Genomic DNA, 26,306 nt, shown 5'->3' on the forward strand with positions numbered 1-26,306 from the left:
CTATTTCTAGTCCAATCGTCAGAGATTTGACTTCTAAAAATCATACGAACAAGCTGAATTTGCCTTAGAATGTCAATTTTGGAACCCCAAACATATTCAAGTTTACCACTCGTATCTCTCCGCTTCCCTCTAAAGCACCAACGCATGGAGTTTGGAAACAATGGTAATAAAAAACACTATCTGAGATTATTTTGAATAACAGAAACATATTTTTTTGTATAGAAACTCTCAGAAATAACGCATAAAGCGACCGGAAATTTTGAATGTCAGTTAGGGTTACGAAATCAATATTTAAATAAAATTTGTTTCAGTTCGACGGTAAAAATTCGATATCTTTTGATAAAACAGTCCTATCAACAAAAATCAAAATGCATTTTAAAGGGGAAGAGTACAACTCTGTATGCAATTTTTGTATTTTGCCTCAGATGTTGTTAGTTTCTATAAATCTGTTCAATAAATAAACATTGCGCGATTTTTGCCATTTTTTACGATTCTCATGAGATCAAAAAATTAATTACTTACATTAATCAACCGTATTGAAATTTGCATTGTTAGAGCTTAAATTTAAAAACTTATAACATGTACTTTCCATTTTAAATTTTGGCAACAAATATAAAGTATTTGAAACTTGCCTTAAAAACGCAGAATTTAAGATTTTATATTAGCAACGATTGCCCGTTACGGGAAATGACTCCACGAAGACAGTATTGGATGGAATTTTATAGCTGAAGTTAGGTAGTTTCGAAAAACGTACTTGTGTAATTGAAAAAAATCAGTTATAGAACGTTTAAAATGAGATATGTGTGTCTCACATTTGTTGTCAAAACTCAACATCAAAATTTCATGCTACAAAACGAACGATAGAACGTTCTTTTCAAAATATATCAAATTTTTACCGTCGAGTTGATAGAAATTGTATATTTAAAATTAATTTCGGGCGCGTAACTGACATTCTACATAAAAAGCAGAAGATATGAGAACACTTCATTCTACATAAAAAGTATACTAACATTTTTGTTGTAAATTATCTCAGCTACATTTTTTGTTTAAAATAATTTTTTCTACGGCGTACAGATTTTTGGTAAATAGATTTTTTCCGTCCCCTCCCCTCTAAACGGGGAAGTTTTAGGGGAAAACCGGAGTATTAGTGGTTAACTTTTTTACATATTTTTTGTGGTCACAAAACTGACAAAATTCTTAGCAAAATTTAGCTTGTTTATATGACTTTTAGAGGTTTTATGTCATTTTCGTCTGTGACGACTGGAGTATTCGTCCAATTTCATTTTGACTACTGAATAAAATAAAGTATACTTTTCATACCAAAACTCGTCAATAAAACGCCTCATTATGAATAGATCGCAACAAAAATGAACGGGCGACATCTCTCGCGGATAAAACGGGATCTATTATTTGGAGAAGCTTTTATTCGTGCAGTAATTATTATCCTGTCAATATTAGTTAGTTTATTTTTACTTAGAATCGTAAAAAAATTCTACATATTTTAATTACACAAACGTATGCTCCAGCAAATGTATGCTCTATTGCAAAAAGTGCAAGTTATTCACTATTAATTAACTTTCCAGTTTTTTTAAATTATCTGATTTTGCTAAGTACGTGATCTATTAATGTTAAATTATTTTTGGCATTGTTTTTTATTAAATCATCAAGTTATTAATTAGTCAAGTAAATATAACTATATATACATATGTCTTAAATAACCATATCTCCCCTAACATCCTATTCCTAAACAACATATGGTTCATTGAGTTTTTTAATGTGAAATCCTTACGTTCCTAAGAGGGTAATGTATAAATCCGATGGTTGTTCTAAGGAAAATGCTAGTAAAGAAATTTCTCTACATCATGAAGACTGTAATTGTACAGGTGTGTTTTTATTAGGAATGAAAGTGTTTCTGAAGCAAGTGTAGTGTTTGTGATTATATTAGCATTTAAGATACTTAGGTGCTAAGCAGTATCAAACGATTATTTAGGACAGTTTTAAGTTGTATCATACTGTAGGTCACGGACGCAAAGCCATTATTTTTTGAAGTTTTCTGATTTTTTTCTTATTTTAATATGTACATCTTGACATATCAAGAGTAGTTACAAAAATAAAACTCGGATTTTTATTAAAAAATGCAGAAAGCTTAACATACAGACAAAAACTTATTACTTATTATACAAAGTAAATTAACTTAATATTAACTTAACACGCATATATTTACAAAACATAATATTAATAAGGTAATAATTTAAAACCTAAATAATTGATAATTAATACTTAAACATTGTAACTATTTAAAATTGTATCATTACTCAATAGCTACAACTAAATGCTTCTCAAGATTTTTGGTCTTCAAACTATGTCTTCGATCACTTAACGTTAATGTTCACATTGGAAATAAACATTCTACATGGGCAGATATAATTAGAGCAAATCTTAGGATGGATAATAAATCTGGCCCAATTTGTAATTCCTTAAAAAAATGTCCCGTACAAAACTTTAGTAACATTAGATACAAACAAAAAACCTTTATTTTTATTAAAAGTATATTATTTTTAATTAATTGATGATTACTTTCAGGCACATACCTAGGTTATGACTTATTTACTGATATATATTATATTTATATCTACTAATATTTTTTTTGCTTCTTGGATGACTTCAGAAATATCGTCATCAAATTCTGACTTTATCAATTAAACATCACTTCAGTAATTAATAGTTAAATTGTTTGTTTTTTCCAATTATTCTTTAACGGTAACTAAATAACGTTGTCTCGCAAAGTTTTCGTTCAAAATTTATATCATCAAATTAGCTATATACCTGCCACTTACACCTCGCATTTAATTCATGAAAATATACAAGGAATTGCCTTCTTATCCTTATCATTCTCTTTGCTTTTATCCCTAATAGGGGTCAGCATCCCTAATTACATTTCTCCGTAAGTGCCTATTCTGGGTCATATCAATATTAATACCCTTCACCGACATGTCCTGCCTAAGCGTCTCCCCTCAGATCTTTTTTTGGTCTTTCTCTCCTACTACTTCCAGGAACTGCAGATCAGCAATTCTTCGTATTCGGTGATTGATCAACGTCTCTATGTTGAACATAACCAAACCATCTTAATCTATACTTTCTCATCTTGGCAAAAATTAAAACCACTACTATACTTCTCCTTATATACTTATTCCTAATTTTATCCTTTTTTGTCAATCCATTCATCCATCTAGGTATTCTCATTTCCGCCACATGCATTCGTTGTTCCTCTTTCTTTTTAACTGCCTAACATTTAGTTCCGTACATCATAGCTGGTCATATGGCTGTTTTATAGAATTTTTCCTTCAGCTTCAGTGCAATTTTTCTGTCACACAACACACCACTCGCTTCCTTCCACTTCATCCATCTAACCCTAATTCTACTGCATTTATCTCCATCTATTCCCTCATTACTCTGTACCACCGATCCTAGACACTTTAAACTATTACTTTTCACAATCATTCCACCATCCAAATATATCATTATATTTGTACTAACTCTATCTTTAAATGAACATTACAAATATTCTCTTTTTGTTCCACTAAGTTTTATATTTTTTTCCTCGAGAGCTTGTCTCCACTGTTCCAGTTTTTCTTCACTTCACTTTCACTGTTTCCTATACTACATACATCATTGGCACATACATTAAGCACCACGGAATATTACCCTGTAGTTTCGCTGTTATTTGATCCAGAACTAATGAGAATAACTAAGAATTACCTGTCTCTTCCACACCTGTCCTAACACTAGTTGTTACTCGCTCATACATGTCTCTCACAATCTTTACGTATTTACCAGGGACTCCTTTCTCACTGAGTGTCCACCACAGAATCTCCCGAGGAACTCTATCATATGCTTTCTCACGATCAATGAATACCACATGAGCGTTTGTTTCTTTAGTCTTATATTTTTCCATCAACTGCCTTATAATAAAAATTGCGTCTGTTGTCGATCTGTCTTATATTCTTCTTTCTTGAGTACCGTGCCTAAGTTTTAGGCGTGGGTAGCTTCCATGACGATTTGCCGATTGTTCTCGATCTTTCGCGGCATGTAATAATTCATCTGCTGATACGTCAGTCCATTGACGAAGGTTTCGGAGCCATGAGTATTTCTTCCTACCAATTCCGCTTTTTCCGTCGATCTTTCCGTTGAGTATCAACTGCATTATCCTGTATCTGCTTCCTTTCATTATATGCCCCAGATATTCGAGACTTCTCTTTTTTATCATCTTTATTAAGTCGCCTTCACCTTGACCTACGACTCTGATCAAGACTTCTCTGTTTGAAACGTGTTGAACCCATGATATTCTGAGCATTCTACGATATAACTACATCTCGAAGGCTTCTAATTTGTTCATCATGTTAACCTTCATAATCCAGGTTTCACATCCATACAGTAATACAAGATACACAGAACATTTTAGGAACTTAGTTCTCAGCTGTAAGTTCAGCTGAGAATTGCTCAGATTAGATCTAAGTTTCATAAATGCTCTTCTTGCAATTTCTATACGAGTTTTTATTTTTTCATCCGGATTTAGGGTCTCGTTTATCCAAAATCCTAGGTATTTAAAATGGTTAACTTTTGTTATCGGTTCATTATTGACAATTATTAGTTGTATACTGTCGAGGTCTTGTTTACTAACCACAAGTAACTGTGTCTTTGTTGTATTTATGCTTAGTCCGTTATTAAATCATTCTCTAGTGACTCGATCTATAAGGAATTGAAGATCGTCCATACTTTTAGCGACGATCGCGGTGTCATCTGCATATATGATGTTGTTAACAGTTTCTCCCCCGATTCGAACTTCACATTGCCCTTCCAAAGCTTCGTTAAAAATTGTCGTAATATGTAATATGTCTTACATAAAGCCAAACTATTATCGGATATATCGGTTTCTTCACGTATCCGTCTGTCAATTGCCCAAAAAATTGCCCTCTAACTCCCGCTTAGTTTTCGAAATATATTCCACAGAGCATAATTTATTTTTTTAAGGTACTATCCTTAAGAAAGGACTTATTAAAATGAAAAAAACTAACAAAAAGAACTTAAAGCTAGGGTGATTGACTTTATACAGAGGAATGTTGGATGTAATCATCATTTGACATAAATTAAATTGAAATAGGTATATATCTTACTTCTTTTTTTTGAACTGCTTAAACTATCTCGAAGAAATACATATTTGGACTAACTTAGAGGAATTTAATTTTTTCAAAATACGTTTATTAAGTGGGGTTATACAGTACTGATCAATAAAGTACTTTTTACTACTTAAAATCTGAGAATTTGTAAATAATGACTTTAATTAGGATTTTAATACCACTTTGAAATTTAGTTATGGGATAAGAAAGAGAGAGAGAGAGAGAAAAAAAATTAAATTTATCGATTTCTTGCACTGTTTACTCCATCTCCATCTCCTTTTAGAGAAAGTTCCGAATATGGTCCGATTCATGAACATAACTTAAAAGTTATCTTTCTAAACAGACGTCTAAAACTTTTTAAAATGTGCGTTCTTTGCTTTACGGCATTCGCAACAAAACTAAACTTTGGTACAGTAATCGACTGTACAACTGGTCATTGTTTATTAAACAAGGGAATAGTTTAAGAATTTTCCAATAATTAAGCCTTGATGAGATACATTTTCCTAGAAATCTATTATAAACAAACAATTGATATTTTATTATTGGTCCAAAATAAAATTATGGGCATAGAATTACAAAAGAAGTCACGAATAGGCGGAATTTACGGAAAAAGGCAAAATGTGTAAAAAACACCTAAAACAGTTAAAAAGGCATCTTGCCTATAATTCAAGCTTTAGTTATAAACATTGCTAATTTTCCAGGATTCCTATTGTTCTTTGCCGTCTATTATTGTCAACTAACTTTCGTTACCTTCAGTTTTTCCGCAACCATTAATCTCAAATTGCCATATTACTCTGCAATTCCAAATTATATGCTTAAGTGATAGGTTTCCATGTTTCGTGGACGTGTATGAACTTCTTCTTCTAGTAATGCCTATCAATTTCGGATGTTCTGAAAAGATTTGTGATTTTTTGTGTTGAACCACGTACGTAGATTTTTCAGGAAGGAAAATCTTCACCTTCCTGGTCATTGTTTTCCTTTTACTTTTCCTTAAAGAAATAATTGCAGCAACCCATATCTTTCTCTGTTCCCCATGATGTGACCGAGGTATTTAGTTTTGGTTGTTTTTATTGTGGCTAACAACTCTTTTCCTTTTTGCATTCTTAATAAAACGTTGACTCGAATTCCGAACTTCCGAAGATGTTAAAATCTTTTACTGTTTCTTGTATAATTTCCTCAAAGTATATGTTAAACAGCAAGGGTGATAGTATACATCCCTGTCGGACCCCACGTTTGATTTTGATATCATTGGATTCTCCTGCCTATGTACGGATAGAAGATGTTTGATTCTAGTAAAGATTGCTAATAATTCTTAGATTACAGGTGTTTATTTCAATATTTGTTAATATCTCCATCAGCTTGTGTATGAACTAAATGAGCCTTTCCTAGTCAGATGAGTAAAGTGATAGTTTTTACGTTTAAATGTAGACTTGTACATATATTGTTCCTTTATTATTTCTATGATTCGTTATTTTTTCACACAAAGTATAATTTGTCCCGAATGGCAACTTTAGCATGTACTAAGTGACCATTTTTGTTATTGTGAATTAGAAGAATACCAGATATATATCTTGTAGGGGAACAGTTGCTAAAATTTTATACGCAGTAGCTCCTTTTATCATATACATTCGTTTTGCGATCAGTTTGTATAAACTAATAGCTATCACTGATTTGCTATTAGGTTGTATGTTATATTTGTTGAACTTTAGTAAAATAATTTATAAAGGGACCCCGTATAACAGACTGACCTTATGTGTAGTATCGTTGACCGTTCTACTATTACAGCGGGATTGTCTACGGTTACATATTATATCTACTACGTTAGATGTACTTCTGTCTTCTGTTAAGACGTTTAGAGTAAGAGCAATGCAACAAAAACATGCATTGCCAACCTTGCATCACAGCATGTCGTTTTTTGTATATCTTCCTTGTTCACAAATACGCCCAATATATTTATACGCTATTTGTAAAATTTGTCTTAAATCTTTAATTTGCTCTAAATATTCTAAGCTTTAAAATAAGCTTGTCTTTATTTGTTAACCGATTCTGGTTTATTTATTGTATTGTATTAATTATTGAAAAAATAAAAGTTTGGTGTATACATGTTGCAAAAAAACTACAACATTGAAGTTAAAACTTCTCTTGTAAATGGTAAAATGTACTTAGATTACTTATTTTTGGAGTACTTGAGTAAATAATCACAAAACCAAACAGTGGTTGAGTTTAAATTAAAGATAACATACTTAAAAGTATTAAATTATACGGTAGAATGGGGATGTAACTAGATCACAAACCGGGAACCATATGTCCCTACTCGAAATAAAAAATTTTAAGCCCTCACGTAAGTACGGGAGTGAAGACAATAGTTATTGAATTCACTACCTATAAAATTAAATTGATCAGTCGTATTTGAAATGGACATTAAAAAAAAACAGAAAGAATAAACTATGTCATAATAAAAGAAAGTAAGTAAATTAAGAATAAGATGGTCGGTTTAATAATAAAATGTAGAAAAATTGGATTTAGACCAATAAAGAAAGATTTTTAATTAATTATATTGTTTCATTATAACTTTTTTAATTCTACCAGTTTCAAACTAAATTTAACTTAAAAATTTTACATTACCAACGTATGCTATTGACTATTATACCTTATTCTATTTATATGATTACCACATTTTTTCTTATGGCCCCTGTAATATTGATTCAAAAATACAATCTCTTCTTTCATTTATAAAATATTAACATTCTCTTATTATCGATAATCATAGAATAGCTACAATTCTAGTAATTCATAAATATTTATATTACAATAAATACAATTCAATTTTCCCTTACAAATATACAACCAACTTTACATCTTACCTGTAGTTAAAACTTATACTTTATTCCTCATAATATTCGCATAATTCATATTATTCATTTATTTTTAACTTTACTTTCTTTACTAATTTAATTAGGATTCCCTCATCATTGGTCAAAGAGATAAATCTCTTTTTTCCACATTTCTCGTTCTGAACTCACTTCATTTCTTTTATTATCATATAGTGTTTTATATCTATATTTTTCTATTGTTAGTTTCAAATACGACTGATCAATTTAATGTTTATAATTAATTAATGTTTGTAATTTATAAAATCAAAACGATTTTCTTCAATTATAATAACCTAAACATCAACAGATTAGTTACTTAGAACAAGTAAGTAGTATTAGAACAAATTAATCTTGTCCTGAATGTCATGGTCATTCTTTCTCTTCATCTTCTTCTTCTTTTTATGTACATATGACTCTTTCTGTTTTTCAATATGTCTCCAATAAGTTGTCGTTCCATTGTTTTCGAAGTCTTCCTACTGATCGTCTTTCTATTGGGGAACCGTCTCTTGCATTTGTTGACATTCGGCTAATATGCTCGTTTTGTCTTTTTTGGAAAATTAACATGTTGTAATTTTCTGACTGTTACCTATATTAAATTGGTGCAGCATACGTTGTAAATCATTGAGAGAATTGATTGTCTGCATAGCAGATTATTTTAAGTTGTTTTTGTCCCATTTGGTATTATTTTTTATTTCTTACTGTTTTTATTATTTCATCCATAATCAGGTTGACCACTAGAAGATTCAGGAAATATCCCTGTGTTATCCCATTGCAAGCTTCAATAGGGTCCGTTAGTTCTTCGTCTACTTTTACTTTTATTGTGAGGTTATGGTAGATATTTTTGATCGTTTTGATTATTCCTAGAAGTATCTCTCTTAAGTACAATAAGTGGGTAACATCCTTTAATTTGACCCGGTCAAATGCCTTTCTAAGGTCCACGAAATATAGATATGCCGGTTTGTTGTAATCTAGTGATTTCTTCTATTGATGATTCTAATTATAGCGTAGGTGCATGATCTGCCCGACCTAAAACCTTGTTGTTCTTCTGCTAGTGTTATAATTTCATTCCGTCTATTTGTTATTACTTTGGTTGTCAATTTTAGTGTTGTGTTTAATAAATTAATTCCTCTGTAGTTTTCCGGGTCTGATTTGTCTTCCTTTTTGAAGAGAGGTATTAGGAGGCTTGATCTCCATTCTTGAGGAATTTTGTTTTGTTCTATTATTTTTTGGCTTACTTTTAATAGTTGTTTGGTCAGATCTGGTCTACCGTACTTTATAAGTTCGTTTGTTATTCTGTCCTCTCCTAGTGATTTTTTATTTTTTAATTTACTCAATGGTTTCTTTACCTCTTCCTACTCAATATTTATTTCTTCGTTTGTTATCACCTCTGGTGTTGGTGGTTCATTATTGTTACCTTTAGCAAATATAGTCCGAAAATTGACTGCCCATATTTCCTTCTGAATGTATTTCGTTTTTATTAGGTCGTTTATCTCTTTCATTTGTCCTTTGATCATTCTCCATATTTCTTTTTGTGTTCCGTAGAAGTCGTGTTCTATCTATGTTGAGAAGCTCTGCCAGTGTTCCCTTTTTATTGGTCTAACTAAAGTATTCGTTTCATTTCTGATTTGTTTATAGTGGTTATATGCCTATTGTGTTTGTTGTGTTCTGTGTTGTAAAAAGGCTTTCTTTTTTGTTCTTTATATTTTGTCTTCACTTCCTCTCGAAACCATGGAGTTTTATTTTTTGATATGTTGGTGTTCTTTACTTTTCTCTCTTCAAGTAATTCTGTTGCTGCGTTAGTTATGTTATTTTTGAGTTTTTCCTAGCTTTCCTGGATTCTATCGTTTTCTAATATGTTATTCCCAGCGACCTTTTCCCATATTCTTTTTCTGTATAAATATTTCGTGGATTCCGTATTTAGTCCTTCGACTTTGATTTTTGGTTGTGCTGGCGCCACCACCTTGGATGTAAAGTATTTCAGGATAAGTATTATTGTCATTCAAATAGTAAATTATTATTTCCGGCATCTGAAATTTAGTTTGCAAACTCCCACACTTACGTGCGGATATAAAAAATTCTACTTCGAGTAGGGATAGGGTTAGTTGCCGTATAATTTAATACTTTTAAGTATGTGATCTTTAATTTAAACCCAACCACTATTATATTCCAATTGATTTTTAATTTAATATTTTAATGAAATATTATACCAGTTACAACAGAAGTTTTGATTTCGATGTTTGAGTTTTTTAACTAGTATTGTATACAGCCATCTTCTGGGAACTATCCCATTTTAAATATATATTATGTTTATTATTATTAACCACTTTAATATAATTTCAGATATTTACAATAGTTTATTTAGTCAACGGCATAAATGGCTACGATATACCACAGTATCATACAGTAGAACAACCAGAACACCAGAAGAAGCCCGTTATTCCCATTCTGAAATATACTTCCGAACGAGACGAGCATGGATGGAAATACAGGTACACTATTATGAATCAGTATAAAATTAACACTTTTTAATCGATACACTAAAACAATAAGTTAAATTATATATTTAATACAGATTTCGGTAAAATTTATGGCTCAACATACTAGAACTTATGGATCATTGTTTAAACATTGAAAAAATGACATAATTTGCAGAAAAATTACTTCTACAACTGCAGTCTCCATAGAAGGTTATTTATTGTTTAAAACAAATTTATATCAGCACAATTAATTTAGGAGTTACCTACTTATCCGCGGCTTTACATATTATATTCCGTTTGCCCTTTACCACACCTCAATAGACGTTAATCGTCCATCCTTTCCATATGTACATTAATATTTATCATGATACAGCCTTAAACGTCCACTGCTGAACAAAGGCATCTTCTTTGTGTTTCCAACCCCGTCTATCTTGCACTATTCTCCTCCAGTTTTTTTTCTTCTTAACTCATCCGCCCATCGTGTAGGTGGTCGACCGATGCTTCTCTTGTCTTTTCTTGGTCTCCATTACAATAACCTCTTTTTCCATCGCCCATCAGTCATTCTACCCATCTGTCCTGCCCATCTCCATATTTTAGTCTGGCTATCCTTTCGATTATGTCAGTCACCTTTGTTCTTCTCCTGACCTCTTCGTTTTTTATTTTGTCTCGTAGAGTTATTTTTAACATAGATCGCTCCATTCTTCTCTGCGTATATCTGAAAGTGGTAATTATGCTTGCCAATCATAATTTCATGTCCTAGGTATTTATACTTATCTACGAGTTCTACTTCTTGCCCACGAACACTGATGTTTTGGTTGGGTACCAAATTTAACTTTATTTTTTTTTCGAGATGTTTCTCCAAAACAGGCTGTTTTTACAAGACACCATTTACATTGAAATTATACTCTTTTCCATTTTTTTGCCACTTAAGACTTTGACTGCCACATTATCAAAGGACTTACCACGATCCAATGTACAATTAACGGTTGAATGTTACTGTTTTTTTAAATGGACTGATTTGTAGAAAATATACTATCAGTATATGAGGGTCCGGGAAGAAAACCACGCTATTCTTCTAAAGTTTGCAGCTCTTCCTTCATCTTTTATTTATCGATTTTTCTATAAGACTTACCCACATAATGTGTGACGCATATAATATGTCTTAAAACCGTATCATTTTATTTACCAAAATAAACAAATTGGAATATGCCTTATGTGCTAAATTTCAATAGTTGCTTAATTAAAATGCGGTATCTACAGAGTACCTACTTAACTAAAAAGTGGTATGTGCTAGCGAGTATCATGTACTTGTCGCGTTTTGCACATCGCATTTACCGCGTTTTTATCGAGACTCGTGTTGTAAAAATCTTATATTCGTTTAGTCGTATTTGCATTGCGTTTAAGATTCCTTAAATTTTGCTTTCAATTTGGAGCTTATTTTGAGGTATTTTGTGTTAGTTTTCATAGTCGTGGTTTTTTGCGGTTGTTTTTTGAGATTTGATTGCTCAAGAGGTGGCTCAAGACAAAACGAAATACAGTCAAAATCGTTTACAACGACACCGGCTATAACGTACAATCGAATATAACAAACAAAATAGTAGGTCCCATAAAATGACATACAAAAAACGCATTTATATTGCTTATAATGAACAAATCGGTTAGAGCAAACGTATTTCTTGGAACACTAGCAGTTAAAATATTGGTTACAGCGTAGAATTTCAAGTACATATCTGTACCTCAGATGATAAAACATCCATTTTTTTCAATTATGACATTTTTACACACTGTATAATAAATAAATAATATAAAATTATAACCAACGCACGATGTAAATGACAGTAGATGTAGATACAATGTTCAATATAATATTGTTTCCACATCTTAATAAATAAGTGCTATCCTGTAAAGTTATGAAAATGAACATTGTAGTGTTGTATTTCTCACAGGTATTACCGATATTTAGTACCACGAAATGAGAAGTAAGGATTTATTAATTTATGGTTATAGTACATTCGGGCAGGCATCTACACTTAATTACTTGTCGTTTAGACATTCACACCTCACAAGACGGGTCCATTGTATTACAAAATTTTTATATATTACACCATTTGGCCCAAGCCAAGAGTTTCTGATTGAGTTTGAATTCAGTTGTGTCTAGCCTTCATAGAAAACATGTCACGGAAACGATGTACTATTGAGGAACAGTTTGAAATAATTTGCCGAGTCCATTCCGGTGATTCTGCGAGTTCGATTGCCCGGGAATTTAAAACGTCACGCTCAACAATTGCTGGAATGATGAAATGGCGAGAGAAAATTATTATGCAATTTAATAAGTGTGAAAAATAAAAACGCGGTCGGTCATCAAATCACAGTGACATTGAAAGTGCTTTGCTCGATTGGTGCAAACAACAACGCGCAAACAATGTATCCGTGAGTTGGCCGATGCTTCAGGTAAAAGCTGACGCTTTCGCTGTGATTTTGAAGAAGGATTTTAAATGTAATGCTTCCTCGGTTCAACGTTTCCGAGCTCGCCACAGTAGTGTCCATGGAAAAATTTCAGGTGAGTCAGCAGTTGTTGACAGATCAATTACAAATGACTGGGTTGAAAATGTGTGGCCTACACTCAGGTACGGCTACAGCGATGATGAAATTTTTAATGCTGACGAGATGGGGTTATTTTTAGGGTGAGACCTGATCACACGTTAAAGTTTAAAGGGGAGAAATGTTCCGGTGGTAAACTCTCAAAAGAGCAAGTTACAGTTCTTGTTGCAGCCAACATGTCCGGCTCCATAAAAAGGAAGCTTTTGGTGATAGGAAAAAGTAAAATGCCGCGCTGTTTTAAAAACATGAAAAATCTCCTTGTTGATTACGATTTCAATAAAAACGCCACAAAACAAAAGAACCACATAATTTTAATTGTCGACAACTGTCCGTCCCACCCCCCAGTTGACAGGTTAAAACAAATTAAACTCGTTTTTCTGCTTCCAAATTGTACGTCCGTACTGCAGCCCATGGACCAAGGAGAAATAAGAAGTCTTAAAGCAGACTTTCTGAAAGAATTGGTGTACGAAATCATCGAAAAGAGAGAGAATAACGACTATACGAAAGCCAGTATTCTTAATGCTATACTAATGATATCAAAGACATGGGAATCTGTGCGGAAGGAAACGATCATCAATTGTTTTCGTTTTTCCGGCCTAACTAACCACTTATCAGGAATCGCATACAACGATATTGCACAAACACATTTGCATATAGTTTCTATTTTAGCTTTTACTTTTGTGGCATTCAAATACAACAATTTTAATTCAACAAAAATGCTTTTTACTAATGAGGAATACGCTGATATAGATTTAGTTTATTGCAAAATGAGGTGTAACGCTCGAGCAGTAACGTAAATACGCTGAACTAAAAAATTTAACATTTAGGAGAAACAAGTTCAGTGTTCGCCAAAAATTGGGCGACAGGGCAAGGAACAGGGCGACATAATGATGTACGACATGATTATGTAACAGCAGTACATGAAGATGTTATTTTAATGCAAGTTAAAGAAAATTTAAAAATTAGCGTTCGAAGAATATCTGCCATGTATCCCACAATTTCAAAATCTTTCGCAGGAAATATCTTACAGAATAAAAATTTACACCCTTTTCATTTAAAAAAGGAACAAACACTGCTACAAGGAGAATTTCCAGAAAAATCAAAATGAAGATTTTTTCAGATACGTTTTGTTTTGCGACGAAGACATTATTTACAAAAAATGAAATTTTTCATGTACATACTGCACATTATTATTCGTACGTTGGTTACAATCCCCACGTTGTTCAAGGATTTGCATAGGTTTAGCATAAACGTCTGGATAGGAGTAGTTAACGATTATCAACTTGGACCGGTGGAATTGCCTGCTCGTTTAAATAATGCTGATCATTTACATTTCATGCAAAATATTTTACCTGATTTATTAAATGATGTGCCTTTTAATATTCGGTAAAACTTATAGTTTCTACATGACTGCTGTCCGGTCAACTTTAGCAGGAATGTACGAGAATTTGTTGATAATAATTACGAAGACCACTAGATTGGAAGAGAGGGTCCAGTTACTCCGCCAGCAAGGTCGCCGGATTTGAATCCTTGCGATTTTTGTATTTGAGAATATACAAAAGAATTTGTTTATTCCGTTCCGATACAAAATCGTTCACAACTCTGGTTAAGGATACAATATGCTTGCAACCAATTTAGAAATAAATTTTGTAATTTTTGCAAAAATTTGGCGTACTGTAAACAAAATGAAAAATTTATGGATAGAGACTAACTGTCATCACATTGCGCATGTTTTGTTACTATCGGTAAAACGGTGTATCCTACAGATTTGTAGTAAGAGTACCATTTAGTACTAGAATACCTAAAAATTTATTAATCTAGTATCAAAAATGCTTAAAAGTTAAGCAGAAAACTTATTATGCGTTAAAATAACCGTTGACCTATCCAAAACGGACGTGTATGAACGGTACTAGATATTCGTAATTAATAGAATCGATTTATCTTTGAAAGATAAAAAATAATCGTACCAGTTTTCGTTTATCTAAATAGATGAATTCTGGAAGTATTAAAAAAACTATTACAAGGCGCAATCTTCAAAGAACTCTAGCTCCCTTAGGAGGGATTTTCGGACTAGGTGAATTGGGTTAAATCGTCTTAAAATTAGCTGAGGAATTTTCGGTTTTTATTTGTCAGGAGAGTTTTGGGACAACCTGTATGTTCATTACTATTTGAAAAACTTATTACCTAAGAAATAGTCATAAAAAATCCATACTATATATTTAAAATATTTTTAGTTATGAAACTGGTAACGGTATCCAGGCAGAGGAAGCAGGTTATATTAAAAATTTGGGAGATGAGAAACATGAGTCTGTAGTTCAACAAGGTTCTGTGACTTACCACGATGAGCACGGCCATCCAGTAGTATTAACATACGTAGCTGATGAACACGGTTTTAGAGCACAAGGCGATCACTTACCTACACCACCGCCCATTCCAGAAGCCATTCAAAAATCCTTAGAGGAAGGAAATCATAAAGAGGTAAAATATATTATCGCTTATTCACTTTTATTTAGGCTTTGTTTGTAGTATGACTCCAAATTTATGAGATTATGGAATAAGTACAAAAAGTAATATTTTTTAACGCAAATCTCGTTTTTCCGTGTAGGTCATTTAAAATTAGCCATTTTGTCAGAACACAATAATATTTTTTATTAACTAATCTTCAAAGGTAGTCATATGACCAACTGTATTATCCAGAAATTCTTTGGGATATTTTCAATTAATCCTATAGGAGTCTGACCTACTTTTGCGCCGCTAATTGTGGCTGCGGTCTATCATTCCTCATTTTTGGATACAAAATGCGACTTGCATTAATAAATGATTCATGTCAAAATTATAGTATTTTATATTCGATACAGAAATAATATATTTTTTAATGATAATACAAGGTTAAAACCAAAAAAAAAACTGAAAATGTAAGAAATACTTGAACCACCAGGTAGAAGAAGGGAATGAATCCAAAAAGTAGATTTTCGGTAAATCAATTAATTTTTTTTCTCGTTTAATAATGACATCTGCTATAAAGTACAGTTGATATTAGTTAATTTGGACCTGAAAAAAACCATCCAGTGATTTTCGTTATCTAGAAAAACGATAAAGAAAATCTTGGATTTATTCCTTTCTTACAACTTATATTTTTTTGTCATGAATAAAGACACAAAATTGTATCTTCTTCTCATGGCGCCATCTCTTTTCGAAGGTTGGCGATCCAAATGGCAATTGTAGTTTTGGAAACTGCTGCGTGAAAGATTTCTGCGGATGAGCGGTCGAACCATCTCCTCAGGTCTTTTAGCCGCGAGTTCTGGCGTCTTCCTACTGATCTTTTGCCCTGTACTTTTCCTTTCAGTATAACTTAAAGTAATTCGTATTTTTCGCCTCTCAACACATGAACCAAGTATTGCATTTTCCTTTCTTTGATTATTCTTAGTAATTCTTTTTGTTTACACATGCGACGAAGTACCTCAACATTAGTACCTCTTTGTACCCATGAAATTCTCACATTCGTCTGTATATATATATCATACATATGATGTATGACTTATTATTTATACAAAATTTTATGAAAAAGCTTATTTTATTTAAAGTAATTTATAAAAAACAAACAAATAAGAAAATCATTTCCAGAAACTTCCCTTCTTCCTCAATAATAGTATCTGATTCAGTAGTTTTCGTATGTAAAACTAAGGATGTTTTCGTAAAATTCTTTTTATCTTCTGGAATGTATGGAATCATTTTCCGAACGTCTTCCATCTTTTTCTCATTTATTGGTATTTTTGCCCTGTAGTTTTTGTTTTCTCATTTACTGGTATTTTGAAGTAGAAACCTCTGTTTTAGAAAACCGTCTATTTGTTCTGAAACTGTTATATAGCCTTTATGGGAAGAAGAATACTCTAAATATCTATTTTGGATATCATAAATGTAGACGCTTTGTCCACCAACTTACAAGTTTTTTTGTAATAATTTTTATAGGTATTTCTAAAGTCGAATATATCTGAGGTGATTGTTGTTACCGAAAATCCTCTTATTTTGGAAGTAGAGATCATTAGATTGTATCGTAAAAACGAATGTTCACGCACAGGAAAGTACTGATAAACTTTATCGAACCGTCCAGTCGAAACCAACATGAGTATGAACCATATTAGGGTATTGCTTATATTCTGTCCTCTGAAAGTGTCACTAAACACATGAAGTTTGTTTGTAACAGATTCCATATTCTGGATTTTCTTCCAAATTAGGCTACATACATCATCAGGTCCTCTTTTAGCTTAGATTAGATTAGATTAGATTAAGACAGGTGGCCTTTCGGCTTATTCCACTGCCACCTTTTCAGATCGATTGTGGTCCTCCAGTCCCAGATAACATTCTCTAGCCTGACTCTTTTTATACAGTCTAGTAGCTTCGAGACTGTAGCTTTCATGTAGCTATTTACCAGTGGATTTTCTTTTCCCAATCCAAAGAACCGCATATTTGCCAGACTGTCACACTGACATAAAATGTGCTCTGCTGTTTCTTCTTCAAGGTAACAGAATCTGCACAGGTCATCATCTGATAATCCCATCCGCTTCAAGTGCCTATTCAGCTTACAGTGCCCTATTAGAAGACCTACTATGGCTTTGACTGTTTTCTGGCTTTGCTTATTAGGTCTGCCGTAAATTTTGGCAAATGTTCTACTAGCTTAGAATTGACCCCTACAGAATTGAGTGCCTTAAGCGCTTCCTGACTATCTGTGAAGATGGCAACTGAATAGAACGTTCTTTCCTGCTTTTTTATTTCTTCCACGCAGTGATGGATTGCAGTTATTTCCTCCTGGAAAACGGTCACATCCTTACGTAAACTTACCGGAAAATGTATCCCTTGATTTGTCCTTACTATACCGGCTCCCACACCCTCCGATGTTTTTGAGCCATCCGTGTAACAGGTAGCAGCAGCTTGTATGGGTACACCTTTATTCTAGTCTTTCCTGTCAGGTATCTTATTATTAAAGCTATATCTCATAGCTGTTGCATCGATAGGTTTTCCCATCACAATATCGGCTTTTAGCTCCTCGATTAGATTTCTGTTCTCTTTTAGCTTCTCCTTCATGGTACATGTAAAAATCTGCACAATTTATTTTCAAATCGTGGACAAAAAACATGTAAAGCCATAGATTCCTGAGATAGATCATTTCCTGCACTGGTATTTTTGGAAGCGGAAGGTTTTGCCTGTAGTCGAAAACAATAGCTCCGACATTTTCATTTTCTTGACATTATCTCAACACTTCTTGCTGCTCAGGTAAAACTTTTTAGCTCGTCTCAGTGATACCATCTTTTCTGCAACTGCTACGGGCTTGGCGTTTCCATCATTCAGCGTTTGACTTGTTATTTTAGCCTCAAATTATTTACAAGTTGAACAAACGACAACCTGTTGTCTTCTAAATTTGTAGCCATGGTTATGTTGGCATGTTCGGGATACTGTTCACAAAAGTGTTTATGCATTATCTTAACATTGAGGTTAGCATCCAAATACTGAATTAATCTGGTGAAGTAATGTGATTCTATTAACGGAAATGATCGAGTGTGATGATCCCGGTAAGTTTCCTTCGACAATAAGAGAGATCAGTGTCTTAAATTGCTTTATTTTTTATAGCATACAAGATTAAAAAAGCTTGCCTACAAACCACAACTTTTGCAGAATTTATTTGGATAAAATAACGGAAAGTATTGTCACGCCTTTTGGGATTTTCCTTTTTGGATCATCCTCGAATAACTTTTGAGCAGTTTATGAGGCTCATAAAAAAAGTATCTGGTTCGTTTTTTGGACTTCCACTGTACACACTGTAGAATCGTTTGCTTTTCTTCTAAACTAAACTTCTGTGTGCGCCGTTTTTTACATGTACACTCACTAACTATTTGATTTTGCTGGTGCAATACGCCCTGTAGTTGAACTAGTATAGGTTTCACTGTGTAAACGATGTAATTTTTATACCTCGTGTTTATATAAATGTTTATTTTGTACACCCCGTTTTCTCTTCCGTGACGTCCCCAAATCACATAAAATATTTATGTTACTGTTCTTACTACTATTACTATCCCTGGAACTAGACATTTTTCTGTTAAAAATATCAACAAACAAAACAAGAACAAGGCTTCTGAAGATATCAACAGCAACTGAATTGTATTTTTATCACCACTACGTGACAAACAGATTCAACCTTAAGTTTGAAGAAAAAAATAATTTCGTGATTTATTTCGTTCTTAAAACTGTCACAAATTTCGTATCGGAATATTTTCGTAACTTATACATACGGTATTTATTCCCTACTTAGCTCGGACAGATGGGTCTTGCCTTAAAAGGTATATTTTTGTTAAAAAGTCATTTCGCCATATTTTGGCGATTATTACCTTCTTCCAACTGGTGGTTCAATTATATAGTACAATCATTTCTTTTTCAATTTAAAGGTATTGCTTGTCAAATTTAACGTGATACTTGGCCGATTTGTAATTGGGCTCCACCCTCGATGCGCATTCGACCACAACACAATTCGTCCTTATTATTTCTTGGCCCTTCGAAGTGCAAGGTACTTGTATAGTCTGCGACAAAGTTTTTTTTATTTTACTTACGTTTAAAGTTACTGTGTGTTGAATAAATATCGTATTATAATAGATTTGACTTTTTAAATAATTATTGTTAAGTATTTTAAATTATAAACATGGATTTTCATTTAAAATTAGAAGGCAAAGTCTTGTCTGGATAAACGAGGGAGGTAATAGCAAATGTAATTATTTTTATGCAGAGAGAAGCGATGGAAAATCCGCATGTTAAAGATTTTAAAAAAGTTCAAGAGCGTGCTTCCTTAGCAACGGGAGTAATTATAGCCACTATAAAACGGATCTCTCGTGAAATGAAAAATATAGAAGAAGGTGCCTCTACATCATTTTCGACGCCTAACAAAAGAATGAGATCTGCCCCAAAATCCAACTTGGGCGATTTTGACAAAGGTTTACTTCGGCGTATAATAATAAATTATTATGTCACTTAAAAATGAGTTCCTACATTGCGACATAAAACAAAAAAATAAATGAAGACAATATTTATACAGGGTCGCATGAAACTTTGAGAAAAGTGATGAGAGATATGGGATTTCGATGGAAGAAAGCGAAGCATAACAGGAAAATCCTAATGGAAAAACCCGATATACAAGTGCTCCGGAGGAAGTTTCTCAGAAATATTAAACAATATAGGGAAGAAAATCGGCCCATAATTTACATGGATGAAACTTATATTCATTCCTCTCATACCCATGACAGATACTGGGAAGACAACACCACCGAAGGTTTGCATAAGCCAGTGTCCAAAGGGCAAAGGCTGATTATTGTTCACGCCGGCGGCCAAATGGGGTTCATAAAAAACGCATGTTTGACATTTAAATCTGGTACGAAGTCTGGAGATTATCATAGCGAAATGAACTATAATAATTATAAAAAATGGATTCATGAAAAACTTATTCCTAATATACCAGCCCGTAGTGTTTTGGGTATTATTATATCAGCCCAACGGGGCTGGTATTATTCTATTGTAAAGAAATAAACAACCTATTAAAATATTTATGACTTACTCAAATGCTAAAATGCCGAAGATCCGAAGAATAAAAGTATACGACTATAATATAAAATATTACGACAACTCTAGTTATGTAAAATTAAGTAATAAACGTTTCGTCGGTATGTTCCAGGTATAAGATTAACTACTATTCTTTTATTCTTATACAGTTTACTGTAACGCAAATGTAAAGCTTTTATCTCTGCCAATATTCCTCTTATAAAATTACAGAACGAGACATTTATAGAAGTATTCGAAAAAACTGCCGCTTCAACATGACTGAATGGTCAATATTAATGAGTCAAATAAAATATAATTATTAGAAGAATTTTTTTACCAAGTAACAAAAACAAAATATTTTGTATTTTGAGAAAAATTTCCGAAGGAAAAATTGAAACGTCAAAATAACATACAATATAGACATATCATAGAAGTTTCATTAATAAATAAGGTCACTCTCTGTAAACTTGTAGTATGGAGTGTACCAACGAGGCGAAGAGACCGAGCGCATTATGTATCTTATTTTCTACGCAAGTGGACAAATTTGTCAAGTATCACCTTAAATTTGACAAGCTGTACTAATCACATTAACATAATAACACAATTTTCTTTAGAATAACTTAGGTACACTTAACAAAGTTTTTTTACTCCAAACCATATTCGTCGCAATTATTACATATTAGATCATAATATTACACTTAGATGAGCTTATTGCTTTTAAAAAAACTAAATTTAAAAATATTATTGTTTAAGGAAGCAGAACAAATTCAAGAAAATGTAGAAGATTATGAAGAAAAAGCTGGTTATGGACAAGAATCGAGGACGTACGGTCAAGCGCAGTCCTATGTCGAGTCTCAGACGCATGGATTAAAACAGTCCTACTATCCTACACAACCTAAAGCTGAAACGCAATATTACAATAAAGGATATGGACAAGCTACATTTCAACAAAAATCCAACTACAAATATCCACACTCTCAGGGTCTCAATCAACGGCAACGACATTAATCATAAATTAAATACATTTTACTGTCTATAGGTCACATTCTAAGTATCTAAGTTTAGTACATGTCTAAGTATTATTAACATATTTTTGTTTGGTAGTTATATGTAAAAAAAAGTGTAATTTTGCCAAATTTCCTAGGTGTTTTTATTTTGAAATGTATGATTTTTGTATTTGATTACACTTTCCAACAGTGAAATTTTCTCCAATGTGTTATTAGGTGATTTGTATATTTTTATAAGCAAAATATAAAAAATATAAGTTGTGCTTTATCATCTATCTGTCTTCTTTTTGTTTCTCTTCTTCTTGTAGGATATGATCTTCATTATTCTATCATCTCATCTTTTGTATTGTTGTTGTCTAGCTATCATATCTCCTCTTTGGGAGTCTTCCTAGCGGTCCTTTTTTATTGGGTTTACCTGTTTTTAATCATTTCGCGATTTTTCCTGGATCCGTTATGTCAATATTATCTCCCAATTAGCAGCGTCGTCCTCGTATTCATCCCGCCACATCCTGTACTCCAGTTTCTCTTAACGTATCTTCATTAGTTATTCTATCTCTGACAGAAATTCCTCTTATGATTCTTAATATTTTCATTTCTGTAGTTCTCGTTAATATTTTTGTAAGCGACGTTGCAGCTCTTATTTCCGCTTCGTATATCACTACTGGTCTTACACATTATTTATATATCAAAATTTTGGCCTCTACGCTTATATACGTGTTCCTCAATAGGAGATTCCTCAAGTGTGCCGATATCCTGGCTACCCTGTTGACTTGTTTTTGAAGTGTTTACAGTATATCTCTCACACGATATATCTATTACCAGCTAGTTAAAATTCATTAGTTGTTATATTATGTGTTTGTTAATTATTACTTTATATCTGATGGGGCTCTTGGCTATAACCATGGAAGTTATCTTCATTTTCTTCCATGATTATTGTATTCTCCACATCTCAGAGGATACTTATTGCTTAGTTTCCCATTTTGTAGGTAATGTTGGTTTAAATAACGCTTTTTATTATGTTGATTATGATAATGTTAAAGGGATTCGGACTGAGGCTATTCCTCTGCCTGATTCGTGCCGACACGTCTATTTCTTCGAACAGTGCATATTTCGTGTTAATTTTAATTTTTATTGCGACTGTTAAGTTCCCTGATTATTGTTATGTGATTTTATTGATGATTTTCTGCTGATTAATTTGGATTGTTTCTGTCACTTGGACTCTGTCAAACGCTTTTGTGAGATTCACAAAGCTTAGAAAAACGAGTTTGTTGAGATATATGGACTTCTCCACTAGTTGCCGTATTATAAAGCTAGCGTCGGTAATAAACCTATTGGTCCTGAATACTTGTTGTTCTTCTAATATGCCTGCGGTGTTAACTAACTGCTGTGACTAGATTTTTGTTAACATTTTAAATCTAGAGTGGAGCAGCGATATTCCCCGATTTTTAGTTCTTTTTATATTAATATTGTTATGCTTGTTGTCTATTTTTTTAAATATCTTTGCCAACTCTGTCACGATTTATGGGCTACCATACCTGAGTTTATGGCGATTGTCTCTTTTTAATTTTCTTGATCGCTATTTATGTCTCTTTACTAAATATCATTGTACAGGTAATTAAAGTATTTTGTCCAGGTTTTAGGTTTTATAACGTGTGTTTTAATTTCCTCATTTATTTTCTTTTTTCATTCGCTCTGTATATTCCGTAACTTCTTTTGACCTTCTTACATGTCATGCTCCATTTCTACTGAGAATCTTTCCCAGTATGTTTGTATTTGTAGTTTCTTTATCCCACAGTTCATCCCGATTCTAACTATTGTCTAAATTTTACATATCTCCAGGGTTTTGTTGCTCATGTATCTTGTGTAGGCTTATCGTTTTTCATTAGCTGTTATCTTGACTTTATAATGTGTGAACGACGGTTTATTATTTTTTGATGTGTTTATGCTGATTGTTCTTTATTCTATTGCGTCTGCCGCACAACTTGTAAATTTAGCTTTTGATTTTGCGCAGGATTTTAGGATTTTTTAACGCTGTCTATATTTGTTATGGAGTTTTGGGATATCGTTGATTCCATTTGTGTATGGAAGAGGATTTAAAACTCTTCTTTTCTAGGAATTTTACATTTAATTTTGTTAAAAAATATTTCGGTTGCCTTTTTCTCTTGATTTATATGCAATAATTCGAGCTCTGCATAAGACCAAACTATGTTGTGTCATAGCATTTGCTGAAGATATTATGTCAAGTATGCAGCTGAATCTCTAATTTCGAGAATATTAGTCGGTCAACGGTTTATTATCGCTGTCGAAAATTCTAGAAAACTTAATTTCAGACAAACCTCTACTTTTGCCAAAGCGATCGATTCAGATTTTACTTCAACAGAGTCTTCTGTTGGTGATTACAAGGCCGATTATTGACTTTTGGTCTCTGGTGATGTTAAATGTATATTTGTGTGGTGATTTGTGGTCGAAGTATGTATTTTTTATACGAAATTATGGAGGTAGGTACCATAATTGGCTTAAAGAAGCACACACATTGATGTTGGTTACTGTACCAATGCTGACGAAACCAAAAACTACGTAGCACACTGGTACTTTTTCTTCTCAACATATCAATTTTCTCATTAAAAAATCATCATGTCATTGTATATTTCAATTTGGATAATATTATCCGGTCAACCATTGCCGATTTCTAAAATTCCATAAAATTTAACTTTGGATAAACCTCCAACTTTGCCAATACCATCGGCTTCTTCTAAAGATTTAAATAATTTCGATTTTACTGCAACAGAATAATGCCTTTATTTGATTTCACAAAACGAGTTGAATAATGTTGTGGAGATTTGCAACTAACCAAATATCATCCCGAATTCTTATCTTCCCGACTAAGCGGCTTTTACAACCCGACGTAAAAATAATGTATTTAAGAAAACGAACTTTGCAATAATTGTCATTCTTCTTTTTACAAAGTAATGTATTGCAAAGTATGTTAGTGAATTACTGTCTAACTAGAAAAAAAAAACTCATGCCTTCAGAATGACGTTTATTTATAAATTTTTTAAAATTCAATTTAAAAGTCATAATTTTGCATAACGCGAATATATGTTTGTCGATAGCAGTTTTACATTCACTATTATTGAAGTTCCATTTATAGAGATATGAGTTTTACATATCTGAAAGAAACCTACGATAATCAAGGGAATACAGCCTGGTTTTACGTAATTATCGCAGCCTGTAACGGAAGCACGAGAGCCTGTAGTAAGGTTGTGAAATATCCACCGCTTGCTGATCCTTTCAAAGTAATAATATCACAATTACATAAAAAATTAGATATAACTAATCTTTTTACTAAGGCATTGTAAAAATCAGCAGAAAGATTTTAATATCCTTAGGAGCAATTTTCAAAACTAAGTGAGGGGAGGGTTCCTCAAAAAAGGAGTTTTTGTAGATTCTTAGTTTCAGAAGTTATTTAGGTTTGTGCTTTCAACAAAACTTTGCTACCTATGAACAAAACATTTTGTGAGAATTTGGCACAAAATTACCAGGTTCGCAAGCATAGAGATTTAATAGAAGACTTGTTAGAAGCATAGAATTTTATGAGATGTCACTTGTCTTATAAAATTCATAAACATTTCGATTTGAATTTTTATCGCAACTCTGAAGTTCCCATTGCAAGATACTGTGACTTTATACATCATAATGGTAAATTAAAATGATACAAAATACATGACTTTTTTGTTAATACAATAAATAATAATGTTCAGCTGATTGACAAATAAAATGTATGGTTGTATTTAAATAGGTTTCAAAATCTTAACCAATATTATAAAAATATACGAAGACAGAATTCTTTCTTTATGAAAGAGTAGTCTTTTTGCTCTATTGTCGTTTTAATTTATGCTCATATTACATGATGACATTATTTACAGTCATTTAATAATTATGACAATATATTAATACTTTTAACTTTTTTGTTTTTAATTGTTGATTTTGATGTTACACGATTTGTTAATAATAATATTTTTATTGTTACAATGTTATAAATAACTGGATAAATAAACTTAATTGTTGATTGTGTTTCTTTAAATTATTCTTTAATTTTCAGACACTAAATTTCTATGTAATGAAAAAAACCATTCATGTATTTGAGTGAAAATTAGTTAGTTTTAGTAAAATTGCAAGAATTACAAATCAATACAGTAGAATTACAATTACAATACAAAGTCAGTACAAACTGAGTAAACTAACCGATAATGACTGCAGAATTTTGAAGGCGACTAAAAAATTAAACCAGCAGGTTTAAAATAATGCCTATTATAGCACAAAAAAATTATGACATGCTGGAAGATGCTTTTCATTAGAACTGGATAATGAACAGGAAGGTGCTTAGTCTCAAAACATACTATTGACTACTATAAAAAAAGTTAAAAAAAAGAAAAACAATTTACGTGAAGATATTTTAAATTGAAGTTAGGTTGAATCCTAAATGAAGTTAAAAAATTGGATATTAGACTTGAAGATAGCCTCCACAAACATCCCAATCTTGACTTGCTCTGGTTAGGTCAGGTTAGGTTCAATATGAGCATAGACATAATT

General features: G+C 32.4%; 1 protein-coding gene across 1 annotated transcript; it reads left to right on the forward strand.

The window, feature by feature from the left end:
- Positions 1-1,851: 1,851 nt before the first annotated feature.
- Positions 1,852-25,704, forward strand: LOC140446746 (cuticle protein 3-like). The gene is made up of 4 exons (XM_072539337.1): positions 1,852-1,883; positions 10,391-10,539; positions 15,363-15,606; positions 21,460-25,704. Exons 1-4 carry the CDS (start codon positions 1,863-1,865, stop codon positions 21,712-21,714), a joined length of 669 nt encoding a protein of 222 aa, XP_072395438.1. The 5' UTR covers positions 1,852-1,862; the 3' UTR covers positions 21,715-25,704.
- Positions 25,705-26,306: the final 602 nt, after the last annotated feature.

Source organism: Diabrotica undecimpunctata, chromosome 7 (genome assembly GCF_040954645.1).
Source record: "Diabrotica undecimpunctata isolate CICGRU chromosome 7, icDiaUnde3, whole genome shotgun sequence".
Taxonomy (NCBI): Eukaryota; Metazoa; Arthropoda; class Insecta; order Coleoptera; family Chrysomelidae; genus Diabrotica; species Diabrotica undecimpunctata.

What these genes read in the sequence shown, in the direction of transcription:
- LOC140446746 (XM_072539337.1), top strand. Translation starts at nt 1,863, where the DNA reads ATGAAGACTGTAATTGTACAG. An exon ending in TGAAGACTGTAATTGTACAG is followed by an intron (nt 1,884 to 10,390) that starts GTGTGTTTTTAT and finishes ATATAATTTCAG; the next exon opens with ATATTTACAATAGTTTATTT. An exon ending in AGGAAGGAAATCATAAAGAG is followed by an intron (nt 15,607 to 21,459) that starts GTAAAATATATT and finishes TTATTGTTTAAG; the next exon opens with GAAGCAGAACAAATTCAAGA.